Source organism: Caretta caretta, chromosome 4 (assembly GCF_965140235.1).
Source record: "Caretta caretta isolate rCarCar2 chromosome 4, rCarCar1.hap1, whole genome shotgun sequence".
Classification (NCBI taxonomy): Eukaryota; Metazoa; Chordata; order Testudines; family Cheloniidae; genus Caretta; species Caretta caretta.
The window spans coordinates 107,541,864-107,569,535 of NC_134209.1; the positions used below are offsets into that span (position 1 = coordinate 107,541,864).

General features: G+C 40.4%; 1 protein-coding gene across 10 annotated transcripts in view; it reads left to right on the forward strand.

The window, feature by feature from the left end:
- APBB2 (amyloid beta precursor protein binding family B member 2) overlaps positions 1-27,672 on the forward strand; it is a 328,999-nt gene that overhangs the window by 208,854 nt on the left and 92,473 nt on the right. For 8 of the 10 annotated variants that reach the window (XM_048848487.2, XM_048848489.2, XM_048848488.2 and 5 more), the window contains 3 exons: positions 4,916-4,978; positions 5,397-5,482; positions 5,795-5,855. In XM_048848487.2, coding sequence (XP_048704444.2) covers positions 4,916-4,978; positions 5,397-5,482; positions 5,795-5,855 — 210 coding nt within the window. The remainder of the gene's footprint in view (positions 1-4,915; positions 4,979-5,396; positions 5,483-5,794; positions 5,856-27,672) is intronic. The other 2 variants (XM_048848493.2, XM_048848495.2) reach the window with 1 other exon arrangement.

Sequence of the window (27,672 nt, forward strand, 5' to 3'; positions counted from 1 at the left end):
AATGTACATGGCAGAGGGGCATTGCTGGCACATGATGGCATATATCACATTGGTGGATGTGCAGGTGAATGCACCTCTGATAGTGTAGCCACTATCACTTCAATCTCTCTGGTCACGCGATTACAGACATGAAAGTTGCGATATTACAACAAAAAATCTTCAAAACCAGACTCCAGCGAGAGACTGTTGAATTGGAATTCATTTGCAAATTGGATACAATTAACTTAGGCTTGAATAGAGACTGGGAGTGGCTAAGTCATTATGCAAGGTAACGTATTTCCCCTTGTTTTTTCCTACCCCCCCCCCCCCCAAGACGTTCTTGTTAAACCTTGGATTTATGCTGGAAATGGCCCACCTTGATCATCATACACATTGTAAGGAGAGTGATCACTTTAGATAAGCTATTACCAGCAGGAGAGTGGGGTGGGGGGAGAGAGAAAACCTTTTGTAGTGGTAAATCCCCATTTTTTCATGCTTTGTGTGTATAAAAAGATCTTCTATACTTTCCACAGTATGCATCCGATGAAGAGAGCTGTAGCTCACTAAAGCTTATGCTCAAATAAATTAGTTAGTCTCTAAGGTGCCACAAGTACTCCTTTTCTTTCTCTGTAGACAGTATTACCCTACTGTGTAGACAAGCTCTTAAAACATTTGGGAATTACTTTTAATAATAAACTTTTACATTACAGACAATGGTTTGCCAGGATAAAGGAGAATAATTTTTTTTCTGATCTTCACATTAAAGTATCATGTGAAATCTATGAATTAAGAAAACAAAGGTTTGGATCCAATATATTAAAAATCCTGAAAAAGCTGTTATGAATGGTCATGCCAAGACCAAATATCCAGGGCATAGGAGAGGGCCATGTAGATTTTGATACAATGTGGGCGCTAATCCTGTAAGGTATTCACCCAGGCAGAGAGCATTATACCTGTGCAGATCCCTTTGCAAGATCAGGAACATAGACTGTAGTGTAGAAGCTTCTACGCAGGAATTTATATAATAATAATTTCAACCAGCAAGCTCTCAGACAATTTATCTCTATTTCAATGAGTCTCTAGATATGTTTCTATAATAAAGTTTTATGCAAAAATATGGTCGGTGGTGTCAAATTGCAATAGGAAATTGTCTCCAAGAGTTTCTCCATTTTGTTTTGTAAACTTCTAACACACGATGATTAATTAATGTTGATTTTCGGTCTGGACCAGTCCTGAAGCAGCAGTGCAATAGGATACCACACACATGTTCAAATAGGAGGACCTTGTCCCTGGACTGGCACGGTCTGGGAACACTGCGGAGGCAGGTAGCTGAGGCCCTGACAGGAAAGGGATTGGAAGGTCAACTTGTGGCACTGTCTAGCAACGCTAACTGAAGTGAAATGTCACTGCGATATCAGGAATTTTGAAGTTAAATAAAAGATGGAATTGAGGGAGGACTCCAGTAAGTTTCAGTTGGTTCTGGAAAGAGGGTTAAGGAAAGAAAAACAATGTTATGATGAACTAATCTTAGCATATGTGCAGCGTGTCTCAAGTGGCACGTGACCAGGATTCATCATCGAATCTGGTCCACTGGTTGGATCATTAGCTTCCCCAGGTTGGGCTGGGTACTGATGGGGAGTGCAATGTGAATGGTGATCCGTGCCTCCCCAATAGAAACCAAAGAATTCAAAGTCTAGTCTGAGTCACCTTCCTTTTTATGTTTTTCTTTGGATTTTCCCAAGTCCCAAACTGGCACTTGATATTATTTTCTGTAAGTATCTCAGCACCTCTGGGCAACTCGAGGATAGTGTTGGTCTCAGTTTAGAATGCCCTCGTTTTCGTTGGACTGTAGCCCACCCTGAATGCTCCACACACGTTTTTTTAAAAAAATGTGTGAATGGTATTCTGTGTCTACAGTGTTTTTTATTTAATCAGAGAATTTATGATATCATCAGTTAAACATTTCACTGAATACATGGATTTTGGTATAGAATAATTTGGTCTGGAAGGCTTATTAGTTCATTCCTCTGCATTGTGGCAAGATTCATATAACTTCTGTAGAAAAAGTTGGTGGATTTACAGGTTTCAGCTGAATAAGAGTGAGCTGGAATAAAGTACCATTATACAGGGGACATTCCAGTTCAGCCCCAATATTATCTTTTTCCATCAGTTCACAAGAGTTTGCTTTATCTTCACCATACTTCTCTTTTTAGAAACCCTCAGCCCTCTTACACCTACTTGAAATTTGTTTATTTGTGCTGTTCAGCCTTTCAGGTTTCTCAGATAAACACTTAGATATATTTTCTTCCTCAACAACTAATATTCTTACCCTTTTAAAGATCCTTTTTCTCATTCATTTATTTTTCTTTGTGTCCCTGTCTCTTAACTAAAGTGATATTCTGAAGCATTGCTTCAATCAGTAGAGCATAGCCTTGAGTTGAAAGTGATTCTAATTTGACAGACTTCCTTAAGGAAGGTTTGTAAGGAACAAAGACAAAAGTCAGGTATTGTTTCATAGTATATCTTGATATGAATATTTAGTACAAGGAAAACAAGTTAATCCAACAGAGAGAAGCAGAGAAAAATTGGGTAGGGGGAAAGTGACACTGTTAATGCAAATAGCCAAAAAACATTGGTCCAAATGGAAAAAAGTGGGAAAAAATTAGTGTATTCTCAAATTTATTATTATTTTTTTTTGCTGGTTGCAAGACATTTTTTTCCTGCTTTTATAGCAGCAGATGCTTCTGTGCCATTTTCATCAGCACAGAAAATGGCTCCAGTATAATTGTAGGTTAAGAATAATTTGAAAAATCCTGCAACCTGTTCAGAGAAAATAATGCTAAATATGTGGATTTTATATACTTTTTAAAAAAATATCTTGAAAATCTGTTTTGGCCATGAACAATTTATAGAGTTCTCTCCAATAAGTTATTAAATAAATTAATTTGAGAACCTTTATGTTCAGTATATAAAATATCTTCTTCTAAGTTTTTGAGTTTATTTTTATCTTGTTGCCTTTTTCCTTAATTGTATCTTGCAGCCAGAAGCAAATTTAGTATGAGCAGAACATGGGGAGATACTTTTTTGTATCTAATCTTAGCATTTTTGAAGGTTTAAGGTGAATTCCCTAAATTAATCGTTTAGTTCCTTGAAGCATAGATTTTCAGAAGGGATCTAACTGATGGTATGAATTTCATTAGTTTCTTTATATTATACTAAAAGTTTATTGCTATGTTCTCCCCTACATGGGAATAGCCTGTGGAGGGCAAAGGAAACCACAGGATTTCACTTTCCCTCAGGGGTGGGATTTATCCTCGGGGGTGGGCCACAACAGCAGGAGCTGGTGGTTTGGTCCCTTTAAACTATGGATCTTAAGGAATCCTCAGGAAGCAAATTTTCTCTCTACTGACTCTACTGCCATAGGATCTATGGCTCTTATAGGTTAATTGTTTACAAGCTAGGGGTTCCCAAGGGAAAGCTTTGCTGATCCTATTAACTACCACTAAATTCCAGGTACAGTGTAACAGGATGACAGCTACTGCAGGAGCTGTTCTATCCAGGAGCTTCTGCAGCATGGCTGTTTCAGGAACATCTATCTCCTGAAGGCAGGGATCCATAGCACAAGTTAATTCAGAATTAGGTTGTATTAATTTGTGCTGCTTTGCCTGGTAAAGTGGGTTAATAAATCTGGAGGAGGTCAGCCTGAACAGAGCTTTTTAATATTGGGGAATTTAATGGGAGGAAAGAGATGGTCTAATGTCATCTAAATGTCGTATTCTCCCTCCACAGCAGTTGAGTAACTCCTGTTCAAGTCCATGGGAGTTACTCATATACTGTGGAGAGATGGAGAATAGGGACTCTATGATTGGCACTTAAGCTGTATCTATCCTAGGAGCTAGGGATGTGATTCCCCTGCTTGTGTACACATACTTGTACCAGCTCTCATTAAACGAGCACAAGTATAAAGAGCCGTGTAGCCATGGCAGCACGGGTAGTGGCAACAGAGATGAGTACGCAGTCACCTGAAACCAGTGGGTACGTACTCGGCACAGCTAAGCCAGGCCTGTGCTGCTGCTACCAGTGCTTCTGTGGCTGCACCACTATTTATACTCACGCTAGCTCCATGTGAGCCAGGAAACCACACTCCTAGCCCCCTCTGGCACTCTTTGCAGAGAACTCTCAGCATCTCTCAGCTTGCTGATACTGATTGTAACAGTGTTAATAGTTTTAACAGTGTTAAAAATGCGCATTTGATGGATTATATAGCAGTTTCCTTAGAGACTCTTGAATGAGGTTAGGGACATTCGTTGTTTGTTTAAAAAAAAACAACACACATGGAAGTTGTGTTAGAGTGTTCAGAATTGTTTTTGTTGCAAGAAGTCTGCCTGTGCTCCCTACTAATCACCTTTTTCCGTCCATTGTCCTTTTTTCTTCCTGTGATCTGGAAATTATTTGACCCTTATGCTGTATATTGCCTTGTATTTCAATGTTTCTAGGTCACACTATATTTAGAGTTAGAATACTCAACAAATGAAGCCCAGAGAAATGGAAATTTCATTTTTCTCTGAATTGCTGTTTTGTAGCAGGTCATAGCAGTTATGGCCAACATTCACATTCAGACTCATTTTGCTTGCTTTCAAGATCATACCTAAAGAGTAATCTCATTGTCTGTTTTTAATTCATATTAACTTTTCCTTGTTCCAATCATTTGTTTTGGTAAGTAACTGTAGAAACATCTCCTCCTGACCCCCCACCCCTCCCCACCCCTCCCAATGCCATTGTATAGTGGACTAACTAGTTGAAGTTTTGAGGGGATCTGTTCCCTAACCCATCCTGTAAATATCAATGCTAACAACAGTGTCTTGTGTTTTTTTTTCTTTTTCTTTTTTTTTTTTTATCAATGTGCTTCTTCCTGTGTGAATAATTATATGTCTAGAAACAGCCATGGAGTGATTTTGCTGTACTGAATGGGGGAAAGATTAATAGTGACATTTGGAAGGCAAGTATATTGTCAGATTTTAGAATATTTAATATTATTACCCTTGTTTTTGCATGGCAGTGGCTGTATTTTTGTTTTGTTCTGTTTTGTTTTTTGCCTCACAAATGTCATTCATAATATAGGCCAAAGTAAATGGGGTATTGCTAGGGATATCTAGCACACAAACATGCTGCCATTTTCTGATCTTTGCACTTAGAATGGATTCAGTCTAAATCAACAGGGTAAATATCATGTTGTAAAAATAAGATGCCTGCACTGAATGAAAAATAATGTGAAAATATATGCATGCCTTTTTTAACTTTATCCAGAAACACTGTATGCTTCTTGGCAGGGAGGATTTTATTTCCCTTTGAAATTAGAGGTAATTTGCTGTAGCACATGCCTGAAAATGTATTAATAATGGTATGTTTATCTTTAGGACCTTCATGCAGCCACAGTGAATCCAGACCCCAGTCTAAAAGAATTTGAGGGAGCAACATTACGCTATGCGTCTTTGAAGCTCAGGTATGTTGTTTTAAGAAATCTCCATAGAGTGGCCACCTTGAATATGTTGCACGGTGCTATAAACTATATTGACTGTAAACCCTATTTTCAATATTTATTCAATGTTGTCTCATTGTTGCCTTGTACTCCCCTGTCTGTCTGTATCCATCCGTTTCTCTTGTCTTATATTTAGGTTATAAGCTTTTTGGAGCAGGGACTATCCTTTTGTTCCATGATTGTACAGTGCCACTGTGGGGTTCTGATCCATGACTAGGGCTCCTAAACACTGTGGTAATACAAATAATTAATAATAATAATATTTTTTCATTACAGAAATGCTCCACAGTCTAATGAAGATGATTCCTGTAGCATCAACAGTGATCCAGAAGCCAAGGTCTGTAAGAAAATATTTAAAAGGGATAGCAATTTAAGCTTGTAATTGTAAACAATGCATGCAGGGAGCAAGTTGTCTTGTAGGTTTAAACTTAAATACCCCATTCAAGATGTTAGTTGAAATGGTAATGTTTTGGCACAATGCACATAGATTTTAACTATGTGAGTCTCTAAGAGTATGTATATACTGCAATGTAAGCCCAGACTCACATTCAGTCTTCAGCCCAAACCCCCTTCCATCTACATGCAAATTTATCAGACTCGGGCTGGGTCCAAGGACCTACAGGGGTGGAGGGTTTGAGCCAGGGTCAAGCCGAGACCCAGGGTTTGAGCTCTGTTGCTTTGCAGTGTAGACGCAGCCCCCGCATCTCGGATCCTAGGAATCTGCCAAAAGTATCCCACGGGCCAGCTTCCTTTGTCATATCTACTCCAATCGACTCGAGGAGGTTTCTGTCTTGTTTGTGCTTTCACTGTTCATGCTCGTTCATGCACTTTTTTTTTTTTCTGTGTGATTCTGTTGTTACTGGTGTTTTGATGTGGTAATGGCACCTAGCATGCCTGGCAATCGGTGAATGCTGTGCTTTTCTAATACATTTATAAATAAAGCTTTTTATTTAATCAAGAAAGTTGATTGCTATCCCCGCATCACATCATACAATGTCCATGTAAAGTAATAAAGGTAAATACATGATCAGGGACAATTAGGCGTTAATAAGCAAACACTATTCTATAGTGTTAGTCATATAGTTGTCTATATGAATCCATACTTCATTCACTTCCTTACATCAATCCCTACTGTGAATCCCTTCTTCCCCATTTCATAAGTCATCATGTCATTCATAAATACACTGCATGGCAATTAATTCCTCACCTCTCCCCAAGCACTGAAATATCCCACAATCAGTGAGCTCCATCCCCACAAGCACATTCATAAAGGGGCTTATTTGCCCTCTTCCGCTGGGCTATGCAAGTCCATAATGTGGGAGCACAAAGCATCCCTGACTTCTGTTGCCCGGGTGCATCCAGTCCAGCTGTGGCAGCTGCACTTTCTGGCTGAGGGAACCGATTCAGTGGCCCCTTGCTGACATAGGTCCATTCAGGGGGAAATGGCTCACCTCTGGCTTCACAGAGATTGTGAAGAGCACAGCAAGCCCCAGTAACGTGGACAGCATTGGTGACACTGGCATCCAAACAGATCTATAAACGTCTCCAACAGGCTTTCAGTCTGCCAAAAGCACATTCTACACCTGCTGGGGGTGTAATTTTGCCAGGGCCTCTGAAATCAGGGTACAGTTTATAAGCCAACGCAAAAGGGGGTATGTGGGGTCCCCCAGAATAACAGTGGGAACAGTAACTCCATTTCTGACAATGTCAGTTGGTGGGACTGGTGTCCCAGCCTGTCCTGAATGTAGATTCCTGATTGGCAAAAAACTCTGGCATCGTGAACTTTCCCAGTGCAGCCACGTTGCCATTCATAAATTGGCCTCTCTGGTCCATAAGGGCCTGCAAACCAATGGGGTAGTACCCACTGTGGTTTATATACTTGTGCTCCTTGAGGAGGGCAAATTATGGGCATGAGTCCCATCTAGGGCCCCAGTGCAGTTTGGGAATTCCATTCTCTCATAGCCAGCAATTACTTCAGAAATATCTTGTATGCGGGCACCAGGGAGTCTGGTACCTGGTTGGTTTGACTTGGGTCTGCGTGCTGCAATGTGGACGCTGGAGCCCCAGGTTCGAGTCTGTGTTAGAAAATTCTTAATGTAGGGTTAACAATTGGTGTAGATATTCAAGCCTTATGTTCTCTAACCCAGGGCCAGCTGACTTGAGTCCCACTCAGCCTGGGCTTACATTGCAGTATAGCCATACCCATAATGTCAATAAAAATAGCAGGACTAAATCCTCATTCAAGTGGACTGAAAATATACCCTTAAGGGTGTTGTTTTTTAAAACTGACTAAAGCCAAGAAATTCAATGTTAGGGTAAGAACTCCTATTGACCCTCCATACTTAACTGACTCCTTTGGTAGTACAATTAAGTTTCACACCTTGAACTGAGACCTTGTTGCTACTGTAGGCCAAGTATCTCCACACAGCGGTGAATTAAGGACTGAATGTCAACCTAAAGTCTGAAATACCTTTATTGTTATTTTAGTAGAGCTTAGTTTTTTTAAAAGTCTGCATGTTTGAGCACATATCTCCACATCTATCATTTAAGTATTTTGTGGGCTGCTTTGATGTGTTGTACATGTACATTTTTTAGGGATGCTCATGATCTCTAATTTGAAATCCAAATAATTTATATACTCTTTTCTGCTATGTCATCAATCTACAATGGCAGAGGGAACATAATCTTCTTATATGTTAAATATGCTATTTAACAGATTTAATAGGTACAATGGTATTTCCAAACACACTTTGGGAGAAAATAGACTGCTCAATGGACTTAGTTTTCTGTTTGCACAATTATTAGTCAGTACATGCATTTTGAGTTAACAGGCTGATCATTTAAAAAGCAAGGGTTCAAAAAGGAAAATGTGGTAATCCTAAATTCTGAGTACAGTTTAACAGGATGACAGCTGCTGCTGCAGTAGTGAGAAGCATAGGTCTTCACACACCAGCCAAGAAGCTGGTCTCTTAAAAATAAATCTTACCGGGTGATGTAGAACAAGGAGGTAATATCTGGAGAAGTTGGATTCTGCACAAGGTGATTTTGCAAAGGTTAATATTATAAATCTGTTCTGCAGGAAAGCCTGAGGCAGTATTGCTGTAGGCCACCAAGAAGTTTTGTTTCTTCCATCCCCTTCCCTTGCTTATATGTCTGTTCATGTAGAATGCAAGCTCTGTGGGATAGGAACCAGCCTTCTACATCAGTGCAGCACCTAGCACACTGTTGACACGGTATAAATGATTAATAATAACCGAGCACTCGTGTTTCTGGGATCTCCACAATGGGCAGGAGAAGGGACCATGAGGAATGAAGTCAGGAATATGAAGTGAAAGAACTGTATTTACTGTGGGCCCTTTCTTTTCTGTGTCAGTTACTGTAGTCAGAGTTCTTTATATGCTGTGCACCATTGGCTTGTTGAGTCATTATAGGGGTGGTGGTAGTAATGTCTAAATCTCTTGTTCTGCTGTGTGATTTCATGACACTAACATTATTTTTTATTTTCATAGCACCTTTCATTCCTCAAACTCTTTACAAACTACATACGTTATGGACACCATCATTGCACTGTACCTATCTATGACATGAGAGGCTGGCAACGACTTGCTGCATGATACACAGTACAGGGATGGGAAATGTTGGCCAAAGGGTCTAGGGCAAATCCTTACCCTTATGAAAAGTGCCATGGGATCTCTAATGCCCACCACAGACAGGGGTTTTACAATATGAACCCCTTTCCCCCCCGCAGTAAACTCCATTGTAGTCAGTTTATTCAGAAGGATATAGGGTTGAGAGAGCCCTGCTTAGATTTGAAGCGGTGATTTCAGAAAGGCTAGATGCATCAACCAAGTAGTTTTAGCCCCTGAAGCATTCCCTTTGGCATATCATCTGTATCATCTTTGTTACATTAAAATCAAAAATACAAATCTAACATGGCAGAAAGTACAGTTTTCTTCCTTTTATTTTTTAGGTGAATTTGGTATGTGTTTTTTTTCTACTTCTGAAGAATTAAAATCCCAAACCAGACAGATTTTTTTATGTTCTATTTTATTAAAGTGACAGCAGTTTTAAAACATATTTACAAAGAGAGCTAGTCAGTATGTTTTAAATAATAGAAAAAAATTAACAGTTATTGTTTTAACACCCCCCCAAACAGTTCTGAATATTGTACCTTTTTCAGCAAAGAAAACTGTTTGCCACCTTGTGGACAGCCATGAGAATTATTTTCTTGCAAAACATTTTTCTGTAAATGTCTAATTATATTTGAAAGTGTTGGTGCCAGGAAAGAGCTCATAGCTGGTGTTCAGGTAGTTTCTGGTACAGGTTAAGTGTGATTCATCAACTAAAACAGTCAGATACAAAACAGTAAACAGAAATTTGTTTCTATATGCATTTTGATTTAGGGCATAAATTCAAATTTTAGATAATTGGAAATTGGATAACTGAGATTTACCTGTAATAGAGAAGATAGAAAAGTGGGAAAAAATGATTGATTGAAACCAACTGCTTTATTTAAATAATGTATTTCAGTGGGAATTTATTGAGGAGGAGACAATGCTAAGCTAACCACTAGTTCAGTATGATAAGCATTTTACTTCAGGGAATTACCTGTTTATTCTAAGATATGTGAAAATGAATTTGATTTGGAGTACACAGTGGACAGCTGCTCAAATCACAGAAACCGCATCCCTCTTGGTTAATTTAAGGCCCAATCCTGCAACTTGTTAAATGTTACCTGGAAGGTGCTGAGGGCTCCAAACTCTAATGCTGGAATGGGAATTGAGATGCTTAGCACCTCCCAGGATCAGTTGCACAGACTGTAAATTCCTGTAAGCATAGGACTGTCTACATGATTGTAAAGTCCCATGTTTACCTACAGCACTATATAAAAAGTAATATTTCACCATGATTGGCATTCTGCTCAGAAGGAAGGTGTAGGAATGGCTCAGTGAGGTGGGGGGAGAGAGCAGTGGTTTACACTTTGTCTCGCTCACATGGGGTAAGAATCCTCTTCTCTCAACTTAATATGCAAAATGTTCATCTAAAACATAGACAAAAGTGTCAATGTACTTGATGCTGAGCTTGCTTTTTACTCCATGTTTGTTGTTTTACCTTTTCCTCATTGAAGGACTGTTGAGAAAGATCTCAGCTAGGCTTATTGGCTGTCTAGCAGACCTTCTTTACATTCCACTTTCTTGTCTTATTCACACCTAGCAATTGTTGTGGCTATTGCTGTGATTGCTCCATACTCGAGCCTTTCTCCCTGATTGGTTCTACTTGCCCCCCATTTCTCTTTTGCAATTGTGAAAGGATGGAAGATGGTATCAGAATCTGGCCCTTAATTTTGCTGAGTAGTACCTTCTGTACAGTTATTTCCATTGAAATCAAGGAGAACTACAGCATGAGAATCTGGATCTATGTGTTTGTTTCATGCAGCACTGAGCACATTGTCAGTGTTTCGCAAAAACATAGCATCTCAATTTTCATAAGATGTGGTGATTAGTTAGCTTTGCCAAAACATTTTAGCACTATGCAAAATAATATTTTGCAAAACAGAAAGTAAAGCTGTAAACACCTGGCATTGTGCAGTCATATAGTAATGTACCCACAATTCTTACGGACTTCTTACAGAAGAAGACACAACAGAAAATGTCTTGTCTCTTTGGATATTCAGTCAGCTAGCACATAATCTGTTGATTTACATTATTTGGTGGCTTGGCAATCCAAATTCCACTCCAAGGAACTGGACAGAGAACTTCGGGTTGAAGAAAATGGTGCTTTTTCACCAAGTTCTTAGGTATTAGAAGAGAACCACTAAGAAACGAGGCCTCCCTGGAAACCACTCTGTCCCAAAGGGTGCGTCTATGAAGTATGCAGTAGCCTGTGGCATTGAGGTCACAGACTCGAGCTCATGGGGCTACTGCTACCATGCTAAAAATAGCTGTGTAGACATCGTTTTTAAATTTGTGGTGTAGGCTGGATCTCAGGCTCCGAAGCCCCAGCCCCCACCCCCACCCTCATTTGGAAATGGCATCTACTTCTGCTAGACACATCATTGCCAAAAAATGGCCCTGCAAAAACAATATGCAGACATTCCCAGGGAGTTGATGGCCATTCCCAGAGGTGTAATGGCACTGGTTAGGCATATGCTGTACTTGTTGGCATCCTGAAATTCCTTAGCAAGCTGCTCTATTTTTTGGTCAATGCTTGGCCACCATACAAAACTTCTGGCGAGTGCCTTCATTTTTACTACCCTTAGGTGATCTATGTGGAACTCTTCTAAAATTCTTGTGTTCAGTTTACTAGGTATAACAACACAAATTCCCCACATGACACATGCTTGATGTATGGTAAAATCACCATTGTATGTGTATGGGTGCCAGATTAAGGCTGTCATTGTATTTACAGCCCTTCATAGTGGCTTCATAAACCCAAGCTAGTGTGGGATCCCTCTTGGTTTCTGCTCAATCACACTACAAGTCACTGGGGCACATCTAATGTGAAACAAGTTGACAAATGTGATAGTTTCTGTCTTTATTCTGTCTTTATTCCATCTTTCATCTAGCAAGGGCAGGCAGGAGAGCCCATCTGCATTTGTGTGCACTTCTGTTCTTTTGAATTCGATGTCCTAGATGTAACCAGCTAAGAAAAACGTCCTAACTGTAAGAATAGTAGGACAATGGAACAAACTGCCTAGGGAGATCATGGAATCTCCTTCACTGTAGGTTTTCAAAAGGAGGCTGGACAGCCATCTGTCTTGGATGATTTAGACACAACAAATCCTGCATCTTGGCAGGGGCTTAGACTGGATGACTTTTGTGGTCCTTTTTAACCCTATGGTTCTACGATTTTATAATTCTAAGAGAGTCCAGCATTGCATATGTGCTGTCATTGTCATAGAAACTGCCTTCTTCAGATGAAGGATTGCTACTATGGGGTTGGTGTTCCATGACAAAGATGAATTTCCTCCCATATAGATACGGTTTGAATTTCTTCACACCCCATTCCAGACTGAAAGCCTCTTTGATTTTTTGGTGCATATTTACATTCTGAAAGATCTGAAGGAAAATTCTGTAGGTCTCTCACTGCCATCTGGCATAGTGTGCCATATTGCTGTCCCAGTTCCATATCAGGAAGCATCAATGTTAATTTGATAGGCAAGGATGGGTTAAAGTGTGTAAGCATGCTGCCTGATGTGACCAGTTCTTTTGCTTCCAGGGAAGTTTTTTTTGACACTCATGTGATCAGATTCACTTTTGACTAGTTTGCAGTAAACAGTTTAGCAGATGTAATGCAGTTGCTAGATTTGTTATAAGTTGGCTAATGTAGTTGATAAATCCTAGAAGTAATCTAAATTGGGACACATCCTTTGGCGGTGGAGATTTCAGGGCTGCTTTAATCTTCTTCTGAGATTTAAGTATGCCTTGTGCATCACAAATGTGCCCACTGTAAGCTACTGAGTCCTTGAGAAATTTCCATTTTATGGAATTGGCTGGTAACCCATATTCTTTTAGACATTTTAATACCCTTTGTAGGGTTTCCAGATGTTCTTCATCACATCCACCGGTCACTATAGTGTCATTCAAATAACACTGTGTTCTCAGAATACCTTGCAAAACTTGGTCCATTGCCCATTACCATAAACAGGAGCTGAAGCAATGCCAAACGCTAGCTTGTTGTACTGGTACAGACACTTATGTATGTTGATTGTGAGGTATGCTTTAGACTCTTCCTCCATCTGTCGGTAACCTGTGACAAATCAGTTTTGCTGAATCACTGTCCCGCTGCCAGTGTAGCAAAAATGTCTCAAATGTGAGGCAGAGGGCATTTTTAAACTTTCAGTACAGGTTTATGGTGACCTTAACATCTCCACAGACCCTAACTGCACCACACTTTTTTACAGTTGGAACAATAGGAGTTCCCCACTCGCTCCAGGGGGCCACTTTTGAAAGTATGTATTCTCTTTCCAGATGTTACAGTTCAGCATCTACCTTTGAACAGATACTGTAAGGAACAGGTCGAGCTTTGTGGAACTTGAGCTATGCCTTCTCAGCTAGGATTATTTTAGCCTTCGTGTATTTGAGTTCCTATCCCTTCTAGCTGTTCTTCAACTGTTTTAGTGGGGTCTGCTGAAAGTGACTGCAACATCTTTTATAGATTATTTTTTCAATCCAAAGGAACCTAATGTAACCATTCACAGCCCTACAGGGCTGGTCCCCCCCTTTCTCAATGACACGTAAGTCTAATAAACTATGCTTATTGTTACACTCCACATTCACTTGCATCCAATTGGCACTAGCTTTTCTCCCATATAGGTTTTTAGCAACATCGGTGTCTCCCTCAGTTTGGTATTTTTAAAGGTTTTCATATTCTGAATGTGAAATAAGTCACTGTGGAACCTGTGTCTAATTCCATTCTGAGTGTTTTTCCTGCCACCCTTGGTTTCAAACAGATTGCTGACTTGTCAGTTTTGCTCACACTATATATATCCAAGCTAGCTTCTCTGTGTATACGTTGATATTCCTTTTCTTATACTCTGATTTGGTCTCTTCTTTTTTTCTCTTTATATGAAAAACATCTTGGATCTGACCTTTTTATTACAGCTTCTGCAATATGCATCTTTAAATTGACAATAAGAAGATGGAAACCTTTTTCACACCAATAACGGTGTCTGTCTGAGTGGACCAGCTCTTGCATTGGGTTACAATTAGTTTATGCATTCCTACTTCTGTTTTAGCTCTGTTATGCTGTTCTATTGTATCCCTTGCTGTAACTTCTCCTGCGCGTTTAAAAGTGAGATTTTCTCCATTAAGAACCTCTACTGTATGCTTTCATTAAGCAGTCCGCACATAAAACTGTCTCTGAGTGCCTCGTTAAGCCCATCTTAAAAGCCAGTGTTCTGATAATCTTTTTATCTCTGTTGCAGAGGATACATTTACCTTCAAGTTGATTCCGCTTATGAAACATTAACCTTTCTGCTGTCATCAGGGGCCTGGGTGCCAAATGTTCTTGAATAATTTGCACTCTCTCTTTAAAGGTTTTGCTTGCTGGCTTCTTTGGGGCAATCAGACTGATTACTAAACTGTATATTTTTCCTTTAATCACTCTCAGTAACACTGCTACCTGTTTTTCTGGGGCATCTCATTTACTTCAAAATACTGCTCCAGCCTCTCTCTGTATGTGGACCAGTCCTCGATGGCACTATGGAAGGCCTCCACATTTCCAGGATAGCCTGGTGTTTCACCTAGCTGCTGTCAGTGTAGTAGTTGGGAGTACTCTCTTCTGTTCTAGACTCCTCCCCAGCTCCGGGGCTGCAAGCAACGTTGTACATTGTTTTGCTTCTCTGATGCAATAGAAGGGGTTTGAAATCCTCATTGCCAATAGTAGTGTAGGGCTGACAGAGCCCAAATCTCTGATTAGAAACATAGACAGGTACACACAGTTGGAGTCATGATGGCTGGCTGACTCTTGTATTGCAGAGAGAGAGAGAAAAAAACATAGTAACCACTAGATAACAACTGATTCAACATAAGAAGTTGCTTATGAAACTATAACCGCAAATTCACATACACAGATTCAAGACTCTATTCAAAACATGCAAATATATCACATTAGCCTTTCTGATTTTTGTCCCTACATGCTTGTGCTATTCTTTTGTACTCCTCCTTAGCACAGCCATGTTTCTACTTTTTGTAGCATTCCTTTTAAATTTTCAAGTCATTAAAGAACTCCCGATGTAGGCACATTGGCCTCTTGCTATTCTTCCTGTCTTTCTGTCGTATTGGGATAGTTTGCAGTTGTGCCTTTAATAGTGCCTCCTTGAGAAACTGTCAGCTCTCCTGAACTCCTTTTTTCCTTTAGTTTTTCTTTCCATGGGATGTTGCTTACCAGTTCTCTGAGTTGGTTAAAGTCTGCCTTCTTGAAACCCTTTGTCCTTATTTTGCTGCTCTCACTCCTTCCTTCTCTTAGAATAATGAAATCTGTCATTTCATGGTTACTGTCACTCAAATTGCCTTCCACCTTGAGATTCTCTACCAATTCCTCCTATTAAAGGTAAAAACATTTTGATTAGCCCTAATACTGTACACCAGCAATACATACTTGGAATTGGTGATTGAATAATGCTTGGGCTGAACAGCATGAATATCGGCCATATTTTGAGAGTTGTAGGTTTCTGAATATCCACTGGAAAGTAACCAGCTGCTGGCTATTTGAGAGTGCACACACTGGTTTAACGGGAGATTTCCAGGTCTCATGAGACCATTTGAACCAATCAGTAGCCACTGAATTTAATAATTACTGATTGTCAAGTGACATTATTGTTTATTACTCAGCAATTTAAAAATAATTTTTCATTCATTTGGGAATGTTTGGAATTTTTTGAAGGACAAAAAATCTGTTAATCAGATTTCCACACCAGATTAATCTCAGAGTAATGCAGTTACATTAGAAATGAATGTGCCTGTTTTGGGGGGCTTTTTTTGTAATGATCTGAGTTGTATGAACTACTCCTTCCATGCCAAACTTCAGTCAGTAAAAAAACTCAAACTGAATCATAGACCTCTGAAAATCTAGGGTTTTAATGGAAATGATGACATAGCCTGAACTGGAGAAGTGTGAAAATGCTATCCTATAAATCCAGGAAAGCAGAATACCATTAATTTAAGTAAGCTCTATCCAACATGACCTAAAAGAAGAAATCTTACATGTTTTGAATGTTAAGCACTGGAATGAGTATTCATTAGTCTAAATGCTTTTGTTTTCTTTGTTTGTTTTAAGCTATAGACAGTTAATTTGAAATTTCTTTCTTTCTTTCTTTCTTTCTTTCTTTTTCTTTCTTTCTTTCTTTCTTTCTTTTTCTGTAGTCTCTCTCTATTTCAACTGGATGCTCCCTGAGACAGTAGTTGTGACATTCTGGGGCAAGGGTGGCCACCCTGTGGCTCTGGAGCCACATGCGGCTCTTCAGAAGTTAATATGTAGTTCCTTGTACTGGCACAGACTCCGGGGCTGGAGCTACAGGCGCCAACTTTCTAATATGCCGGGGGTGCTCACTGCTCAACCCCTGGCTCTGCCACAGGCCCTGCCCCACTCCACCCGTTCCTGCCCCCTCCCCAAGCCTGCCATGTCCTCGCTCCTCTTCCCCCCCCCCCCCCCGAGCCTTCTGCATGCCACAAAACAGCTGATCAGGAGGTTCGGGGAGGGAGGGGGAGGTGCTGATCGGTGGGCTGCCAGTGTGTGGGAGGCACTGGGAGCGGGGTGAGTGGGAGCGAGCTGATGGGGGGATGCTGATGTATTGCTGTGGCTTTTTGGCAATCTACATTGGTAAATTCTGACTCCTTCTCAGGTTCAGGTTGGCCTCCCCTGTTCTGGGGTGTAATCTAGACCAGTGAGGGGCTTGTACACGCTGCCCCACAACCTTGGGTGCCTTTCAGTGCCTTAGAATCATAGAATCATAGAATATAAGGGTTGGAAGGGACCCCAGAAGGTCATCTAGTCCAACCCCCTGCTCGAAGCAGGACCAATTCCCAGTTAAATCATCCCAGCCAGGGCTTTGTCAAGCCTGACCTTAAAAACCTCTAAGGAAGGAGATTCTACCACCTCCCTAGGTAACGCATTCCAGTGTTTCACCACCCTCTTAGTGAAAAAGTTTTTCCTAATATCCAATCTAAACCTCCCCCACTGCAGCTTGAGACCATTACTCCTCGTTCTGTCATCTGATACCATTGAGAACAGTCTAGAGCCATCCTCTTTGGAACCCCCTTTCAGGTAGTTGAAAACAGCTATCAAATCCCCCCTCATTCTTCTCTTCTGCAGGCTAAACAATCCCAGCTCCCTCAGCCTCTCCTCATAACTCATGTGTTCCAGCCCCCTAATCATTTTTGTTGCCCTTCGCTGGATTCTCTCCAATTTATCCACATCCTTCTTGAAGTGTGGGGCCCAAAACTGGACACAGTACTCCAGATGAGGCCTCACCAATGTCGAATAGAGGGGAACGATCACGTCCCTCGATCTGCTCGCTATGCCCCTACTTATACATCCCAAAATGCCATTGGCCTTCTTGGCAACAAGGGCACACTGCTGACTCATATCCAGCTTCTCGTCCACTGTCACCCCTAGGTCCTTTTCCGCAGAACTGCTGCCTAGCCATTCGGTCCCTAGTCTGTAGCTGTGCATTGGGTTCTTCCGTCCTAAGTGCAGGACCCTGCCTTGTTGCAGTAGCTCCCACTTAAGCCACTCTCAAACAGCCTTCCAGCATGCAAGACACACCCTGAGTGTTCGTGCATAACTGCAACCTAACAGCCACACTTGGGTTACACTCTGGCTTTTACCAGCCTGGGTAACTCTGCAGGGTGACCCCAACACCCTGCCCATCCTGGATTTCCCCCAAAAATGTATTTTCTGGACTCGCCAGCCCTCTCCTGGACAGCCCAGAGATATTAGATCCATTGTCCCTTAAAGCGAGTACAAGTAGTGAGGCATAAAAGTCAGAAATGGTCACAAGAAAAAATAAAGATAAAATGCTTCCTAGTGCCTAATTTTACCTTAAATCAAGTTTAGTTTGTAAAGTTCTTTCCACAACCTTCAAGCAGCATTACTGACCAAACTTTTCAGGTCAGGACCCCTCCCTCAAAGTTCAACGGCTGTTTCTTTTGTCTTTTCAGGTACAAAGATGGAAATGGACAGGGAGAGATATATACTTTGGGGTGTTTGCCCCTCACTTTTATAGTTCAGCCCCCCTCATAAAGTTCAATTGAGCTGAGCAAAGGAGACATGGAGTTTTACGGTGGTGGGGAAGTTTGCTAAGATGCAGATCTGTTTGTTCTTGCCCCATTTCTTACCAAGGAATGACCACTTGATAGGTGATGGCCCATCAGCTTTGATGACACCTGGCCTGGAGTCTACTTGTCCTTTGTCTGTGAGAAACAGGTTTAACTGCTCCCCAGACCTATCTGGTAAACACAGTTCAGTCATGATTTCAGTTTATGTTCATAATTTTACATATAATGTTGTTACATACACTTTACTATATTATTGATCAGTGAGTCAGTAGTTTTTAAATAGTACCTTACAAGGCATATTTTGTACAAAGATTATTACTGTAGTGTGTGGGGTGTGAATACAAGGGTGTATTCCATCACAATAATGTTTTAATTTTTTTAAACACAAAAGAGGGTCCCCCCACCCATCCTTTCCAGTTATGAGCTGAAAAGTACTGATATTTTGTTAGAAAGCAGCAGCTCTTGATTATTTGTTGGTTGCATTGGGATTATTGATTGAAACTGAAGTCAGTCTTAGTGATCATCATACTATCGTTGAAGGGGAATGTTGCCAATGTCCCTGCCAACTATCAATCTCTGTGGCTTTTCAGGGAGTGACAAGGACTGCAGTGTCTAAATTTGCTGTTCGCTTCAGAATTTGGCTGTCTGCCATTAATAGCATTAGGGCACATTCTCTGCCTAAGATTCTGCAGGTAAATAATGCAGCTGCTCTAAAATGTTTTCTTTTCAAAAGCACTTTTTTTAGGAATAGTAAATTAAAGTGCTAAAAATATATCGTTATAACAACTAGGAAGCGGGGGATAGGCACCTTTCCTTGTTGTACATTAGACCCTATGGAGGAAATGCATTTGCTTACTCACTCCTTTCCCAGTTGCAATGCACTGTGCACTAAATTGCATGGTAGTCAATACTTTATAGTGTCCTCAAATGATATTGTATATGATAATTACGATGTTGTGATATGATATAGTGTAATACTGATTCCCATCTACCAAAGAATACCTTCAACAATCATATTTATTTAAAAAAAATTATGAAATATGTATTCCCCCCAGGGAATTCAGACTTTTAAAGAAAACATTAACTAAAATGTAGCAGTTTAAAGGATAAGGTTATTATTGTTATTTAGCGTTTATATTACGGTGGCGCCAAAAGGCGTTCAGTAAGAGTAGAGCATCACTGTGCTAGATGCTGTACAAAGATAGACCCAAACTTGCACTGAATTTTATGCATGGAAACCCCTGTCCATACATAGAGCCCCACCAAAGTCAAGTGTGGAATGCAGCTCAGGATAGTGACCATAGAGACAAACCTAATGCGTTCCCCCAAAGAGTTTACAATTTAAGAGGTTGACTTTTATTTATTTATTTATTTTTGGTAGGAAGGGTTACCTTTTTTCCCTTCGTATTTGGGAAGCTACAGCCTTTCTTGAGCCCTTCCTATATATCTGAGTTTTCAAACTATGATTGTTTTAGGGCTAGATCCTGTGAAGTGCTCTTAACTCTCAGAAATACCATGTGCCACTGAGATTTTACATTGTCCATCACTGTGCAAGATCAGGCCATAAATGAATGAGATGGGAGGGCGTGGGGTGGAATTGAGATTTTTAAAGTCCTGACAGAAACACATTGTAAAACTAGTCATCTCAAGAAAGAAAATAAAAGTTGCCTTAAAATTGATCTACAATGAGAGAGGCTTTCCGGGTCTGCAATGCATGAATTTATGATCTGAGTTATTATCAACCACTAGCAACATTTTCTTGATCAAGAGATACTGTGTGAAGGACTTGCATTGTTCTGCTGGATTTCCAAGGAGTTGGAAATAGTTAAGATGAAATATGAGAATCTTATCTCTTGAAATACCTGGTTGGTATATAACTAATGGTGATTATATGTCCTGAGGGTTTCCATTTCTTTTTCACCAGTGACTGTTCCTGGGATAACTAAAACATAAAATACTGATAGTGTTAGCTTTGTGGGAGCATGAAGAGGGATCTTGTGGGTCAAATGCACACTTTGCCCTGAGGTGATGCTGAATTGTGAATATTGCTAATGAAGGTGTGACCTAGTTAGGCTGTTGATTGGATATACGTATGTTAGCTATTGCTGAACCAGTAAGGTGTCCCATTATAGTGCATAAGGCTTTTGACCAATGAAGAACTCTTTATAATATGAAAGAACTCTGTTATAAATGTAGCTATGGGAGCAGTGAATATCAACTGTATTTGTGCAGCCATGCACAATAAATAAAAGGTATCTGATTTTAAAAGAAGAGGTAGCTCTGGCTCCCTGTAAGCTAAGTATATCTGGGTGTATTTAGCTGGGTTTTCTTTTTACATTTGAAAACATTTAGAAAGAGTTCGCCATGTACCTCTGTAATAATGATAGTGTAATGTTTGGTATCGCTTCTGACTTAGTTGTGCACTGTACTTTTTTTTTTCTTGGCTGTAGCATTTTTTGCACAGAACACCAGAAAAATCTGCCTTCTGACTAAGAACTATCCCATAAGGCTCTGTGTTTCATGATTTTTGATGTGCTCTGATTCAACACAGTAAACTTACTTCTGGACCAGCACCATTGATCTCTTGATTTATGAAGGCATCTTTGGTAACTAGATAAAAATCAAAAGTAGGAAACCAAAATGTGGCCATTTTCAGCCCCCACAGGGAACAGCATGTGTGCAAAGCTGCACTCACCATTCTGCAGATCACCGGGGAGGTGTGGGGGGTTCTAATATATTTCTTGACCCGGTTCCTGACATGCTGACAAAACTCACTATTAAAGTGGAAGTACAAACTCAGAGACTTTTCTCAGATTTCTGTTAAAGCTCTTCCATTAATCAGCTGGCATGTGCAACAATATATTGGTGACACAGTCACAATTTGCAGCCCCCATGCCCCCCCCCCTTCCCTATGGGAGATCAATCAAGTCAGTTCTGCAACATGTCTAGTTTTTGTCAGCTTTGGCATTGAACTGACTAGGTTGACTGTGAACTGTCCCTTGTGTACCCATTCATCATGTTGCAGCTATGGAGTGAGCTTGCCAGATTATATTTTTATGCGTGTCTTAATTATTTACAGTAGCTTGCACTCTGTGTAAAATATACAAAGATGACAACCTGGTCTTTTTTACACAGGTTTTTTTAAAGAGAAGCTGGTCTGTAGAAAACTTTCTGTTGAGAGAGTTCTACTGATACTATACTATATGCTTTTCTTTTTCTATCCATAATGTGTCAAAAGTGCCATGGCATTTGTCAGGGCTGAATCCCCATTCTGGCACTTCGAGTGCAGAAGGTGGAAGCCCGCAAGGATTTTAAAAAAACTAATACTTGCCACTCCAGGCTGGTATTACACTCCCAAGGTTACAGCTTTTCTCTGACCTTGGCTTGGTAAATGGTGCCACCACCCAAATGCAAAAAAACCCCTTTGAACTCAGGAAGGAGCACTTGGGAATGCCTCCCTGTGGGGTACTCTCAAGCCCTTTCACACACACACACCCCGCCCCCAGGGAAGAGCTGAGGAAGAAAACAAAGGAAATTAGCTGTTGCCACCAACTAAACAAACAGCATAGGCACAAACCTCTTAGGACATCAAAAATCCAATCCTGTTCTTAAAAAACGTAAATTTGATTAAAAACAAAAAAGAAAAAAAAATACATCTGGAACTTTTGCTAGATTTTAAAAGAGCAATTCCAAAAATTAAGCACCCAACTAGCTTTCTTGGGAGTTCATCTTAAAGGTTACAAGCAAACAAAAGCCTCAGGAAAAAGAAAAGGAGTACTTGTGGCACCTTAGCGACTAACAAATTTATTTGAGCATAAGCTTTTGTGAGCTACAGCTCACTTCATCGGATGCATACAGTGGAAAATACAGTGGGGAGATTTATATACACAGAGAACATGAAACAATGGGTGTTACCATACACACTGTAACAAGAGTGATCAGGTAAGGTGAGCTATTACCAGCAGGAGAGCGGGGCAGAGCCTTTTGTAGTGATAATCAAGGTGGGCCATTTCCAGCAGTTGACAAGAACGTCTGAGGAATGGGGGGGAGGGGGAATAAACATGGGGAAATAGTTTTACTTTGTGTAATGACACATCCACGCCCAGTCTTTATTCAAGCTTAAGTTAATTGTATCTAGTTTGCAAATTAATTCCAATTCAGCAGTCTCTCGTTGGAGTCTGTTTTTGAAGTTTTTTTGTTGAAGAATTGCCACTTTTAGGTCTGTAATCTAGTGACCAAAGAGATTAAAGTGTTCTCCGACTGGTTTTTGAATGTTATAATTCTTGATGTCTGATTTGTGACCATTTATTCTTTTATGTAGAGACTGTCCAGTTTGGCCACTGTACATGGCAGAGGGGCATTGCTGGCACATGATGGCATAGATCACATTGGTAGATGTGCAGATGAACGAGCCTCTGATAGTGTGGCTGATGTGATTAGGCCCTATGATGGTGTCCCCTGAATAGATATATGGACACAGTTGGCAAGGGCTTTGTTGCAAGGATAGGTTCCTTAGGGTTAGCACAGAGGAGATACATGAGCCAAAATAAAAAATAAACCTGATTGTGTCTAACTAAACATTCCCTATCCAAATAATTTCTTCTAGGTATGGAAGATGAATTTTCATACCTGGTTCAAGCTTTACACAGCATTCCTGCTTCTAGCATTGCTGCTCCATGTCTCTTTCCCCAGAGAACAACAGACAAAGGAGAAGTTTTTTTCCCATTTTAAAAAGTTTTAGCCCTCCCATTGGCTCTTTTGGTCAGGTGCACACTCCTTTTCCCTTACCTGGGGAACTTTGTTAACCCTTTGCAGGTAAAGTAAGCAGAGAACAGCCACCAAGAGGGACTTTATAGCTAACTGGCTGGCTGGGGTGTTCATAAAAGGGAGCTCCCCCCCGCCCCTTTCATGTATTACAGCATTGTAAGAAGGTGGAGTGCCCACTCTGCTCTCAGCAGAGACTATTCCTACTGGTTATAGTCCAAACTTTTCCCCTTCCTGGCGTTTCTCTTTATTTTTAGCTTAAACAATAACAACAAAACAAAAAAATTAGTCTAAGCATTCTTCCCAAATTTAGCTATTCCTAAGGTTTTCCCTGCAGGACCTTATCTGCTCTAGAGCATTTCATGGAGCATATTTAAAAAAATAAATCAATTACAACTTTTGTGTTGAATGACCCCACAGTAGTTAGGTGACTTTATTCAGCATGTATTTCTGGGTTCATTTCAATTTTCATTTTAGATCTGCCATTCACTTGAAAGGAGTAAAGACCTTTTTCATCCAAGTTTTCCCAGTCGCTCAGCCAAGATTAAGGGAAGAGTAATATGTAATAATAATGATCACTTGTATAGAGTTTTAAAAGCACTGTACAAACAGTATCTGGTTAATTCTCACAACACCCTACTACTCCTAGATGGGTAAGTATAATTACCTGTGTTTTATTGATGGGGGTGAGATGGAGATATTAAGTGATTTGCCCAAAACTGATGGCAGAGCTAGGATTACAACTCAAGATTTCCAGGCTCCAGTCCTGTTCCCTGTTCATTAGGAGCTTGATTGAAACCCATGGAAGTCAATGGCAATGACTGACTTCATTATGCTTTGGATCCTGTCCTAGACCACTTTGCTACAGAATACGTGATGATACTGTTAACAACGTTGTTTCTAAAGAGAGAGGGTGAAATCCTTCATTAGGGGCCCTATTGAAGTCAATTGGAATGTTGCCATTAACTTCAGTGGAGTCCACATTTCACCCACGTTTCTCAAAGTTCTCTATTATGCATGTTAACTTTAAAATGAAATGCAATAGTACTGAATATATGCTGCAGTTTGCTTTGTATTATTTTATTTATGTCAGTCAGATTTCACCATAACACATACAAGAAAAAAAACCCACTAAATAAAGCCAAAATAATACAAGGAAACTGTGTATCAGTAATTATAAAACACATTCTTTCATACCCTGCAGATTCCAGCCCTGAGGGCTTATTTTCGCTGACAAAAATACGTGGGTTTTTTATTGTGGGATAACAAATGCACTTTAGCTAGCCTGCTGTTAAAACGTAATAGAGACCAGACACTGTAGTTGTTCTGACAGGTAAACTAGGCAAGGTTAGTCCCAGGTGCGGGTCTAGTGCTGACCTCCCCTAGCTACGTCATGGTGAACACTACGACTGCCTTGTCTCTGCTTAGGATTTTACAGTGAGATAACTATTCTGCATTTATTATCTGACTATTAAAAAACCATCTTTTTAAGTAGCGAAGACAAAGCCTCAAAGTATGACCTTCATAGAGTTCTCTGTTCCTCAATGAGGAGAGCAGAGATAAGGATGGAAAGAAATGTACCAGTGTGGTGACACTGTCACATTCCCCTGCCTTGACAGAGCTGGTTTGATTTTCTTTGGTTTGACCTCACCTCCAGTGCATTGGTGAGCTGCTAAGACAGAAAAGTACTAAGTTTGAAACAAAGAGCCACTCCTGCCATCCAGCACGTGGAGAGTCTATACATAGAGAGAAATGAGAGATTCTGCAGCACCCTTGATGGGAGCAAGGGCTTAACAACGCAGAAAGAAAGTTAAATATTTAACTGCAAGGATGCACACTCAGTTTATTGTAGCCATTATTTTAGAATATCTGCAAAGCCTACATGTTCATACTCACAAGAGACTTAGTTCAAACCTTCAATATTTTTAAAAAAAGGATGTGACATAATTTCTGAATTGTAAAACTATGTGTTCTGATGGTTTGAGCATCTGTGTATTTGTATATGATAAAGGCATTTCTTTTAGCAACACTCATCTTAGAATATGAACTGGGGTGGAAATTTGGAAATGGAAAGAAAACTGTGCTTTTTGAGTCTGGTATTTCAATTTTAGGTAATTGAGAATTTTAAGGTGATAAATTTGTCAGGATATTTCTCTGAGGCCAGGGCTTGCATTGCAATCTCTTCCCATCAATTATAAGAAAGTGTTCACCTGTTCTTTAATTGCATAGAATCGTTATATTCTTCTGCTATACAATTTAGCTTTGATAATCACTAATATTTTCATCTTAAGTCAATGCAAACTTTCTTCAGTGTGTTTCAGTCTAGTTCATTGATGTATATGATTTCATACAACCATTCTGTTATAGGATCTTAGGCATGTTACTTGCTTCTTGTAAGCTTAAATCAATATTTTTTAAAAAATTAATAAATAGAAGCCTAAGTGGAATCCTTTGGATTGTACTGGCTGCATCAGAAATTATTAGTTTTGTGACCTAAATACTTTGCCTACATCTGTTTGTTCAGTGTTCTGTGATAAACTTGCTAAATAATGTAATGATATATGTAGAAAGTCTCCAGGTAGGAGAAGTAACCTTTTAAAAAAGACACTAAGGGAAATTGTCTGAGTATATCAGGCTTGATGTCTTGGGTGATGTAAGAAATAAAGAAACGGTGAATAGCCCAGGTTTCATTTGTGAAATGGGGGATCAAAGACAATGTGTTCCAATTATGTAGATGTTGATACTGGATTTTGCATGTCTATCAGATGAAATCAAATTCATCTGTATTTCTAGAGCACCCATCACCGTGGTATTTTCACACACATACATTCCAATCTTTTCATTTCATTTTCATTTACAAGGGGCTCTCTTCTACCTTTACTCCTTCTAGTCTAGTCTATGTGTGTTCTTCTACCTCCCTCATAACCATTGTATCTAAGCACCTGTCAGTAGTGCACTAATTGACATGACTAACATCTATCACATGTGGTTTGTTCAAGGTTTGCAGGAGTGCACCTTGAACTTGGAGCCGAAGGTGATCAGGTTTGCACTGGTTTTTAGTTCCTGTGATTGTTCATTCCATAGTCCCAGACTGGCCCCCTGAGAATCCTCCATGGTCTGTATGACCGAACATTCCCCCTAGGGTAGAAAGTTCCACTGTGCTTGAGGAGTGACATTGTCAACCACGGACCTCATCCTGGAGCCTCAGGAGATCTTTTAGGTCTGTTCTCTACCATTTTAGATAAGGGTATTAAAACATTTTATGGTGGGGGTGTTCAATTTCTCACTTTCCTTTGGTTACCTATACTTAGCTCCCACTATTAATTGGATTAGTAACCAAGGACATTAATCTATACACTCCAATGCTAAAACTGAGGAATTAGTGCCATTTTTTCCATATCCTACCTACTTTCCCCTACCAATGTTTTTTTAGGGGAAGAGAAAATCGTGGGGTGCTCCTCACCCTGTCCTAGGAGTTTTTCATTGTGGTCCCTCTGACTCTTCATCCCTCTTTTGTGTGTCTTCTGCTCTCTTCCAACCCGTCTGCTTTGCTACTCCTTCGAAGATCATACTCCTGCTGTTCCAGAGCAATTTTGCCAAGTCATTTCATACACTTGCTGTACCCCTTTGGAAGTATTCTCTGCACAGCCAATTGAATTGGTTTAATTTTCTTTACAGAGAGTCCTTTGTGGACTAGCAGGAGTAGGGAATGAAAGCTCCAGTCAATGGTACTGTTTTGAAGCTTTGGCCTTCCTTTCTACAATAGAACATTAAAATTGTAGGGGGAGAGGACATGGGGAAAACGCAAGATACCCATTGCCTATGCCTAAATTAAACCTTTGGTACTATAATTTGGATGAAGGGAGTTGTTTCATTCAGTTTTACATGCTTTCATGAATATTACTTGTGTATTTATAGTGCCTTTCATCTCTCAGTATCCCAAACAGGATCCAAAGGATTTGAATACAGTATGTAGTATGCATATCCTACACTCTTTCCTTCATCCTGCTGTATTTATCTTCTCCTTTCCCTGTTTGTTTGGTCTGCTTCAGACCTAGGATTCCTTGTGTGACAAAGTTCCTGCTCTACCTTGGTGGGTCTTGCGCTTATTGGCGGATTTGCTCGCCTTGGAGCTTCACGGCAGCCCTCAGCTTGGCCGTTTTTCTGAACCCACAGTCCAGGTCGACGACTCCTGTGTCTGACCAGGAGTTGGGAGGATTTGGGGGGAACCCAGGCCCGCCCTCTACTCCAGGTTCCAGCCCAGGTCCCTGTGGAATGCAGCTGTCTAGAGTGCCCCCTGGAATAGCTGTGTGACAGCTACAACTCCCTGGGCTACTTCCCCATGGCCTCCTCCCAACACCTTCTTTATCCTCACCATAGGACCTTCCTCCTGGTGTCTGATAATGCTTGTACTCCTCAGTCATCCAACAGTCCACGTTCTCACTCTCAGCTCCTAGTGCCCCTTGCTCCAAGCTCCTCACACACACACCACAAACTCAAGTGATCTCCTTTTTAAAACCCAGTTGCCCTGATTAGCCTGCCTTAATTGATTCTAGCAGCTTCTTGATTGGCTGCAGGTGTTCTAATCAGCCTGTTTTAATTGTCTCCAGA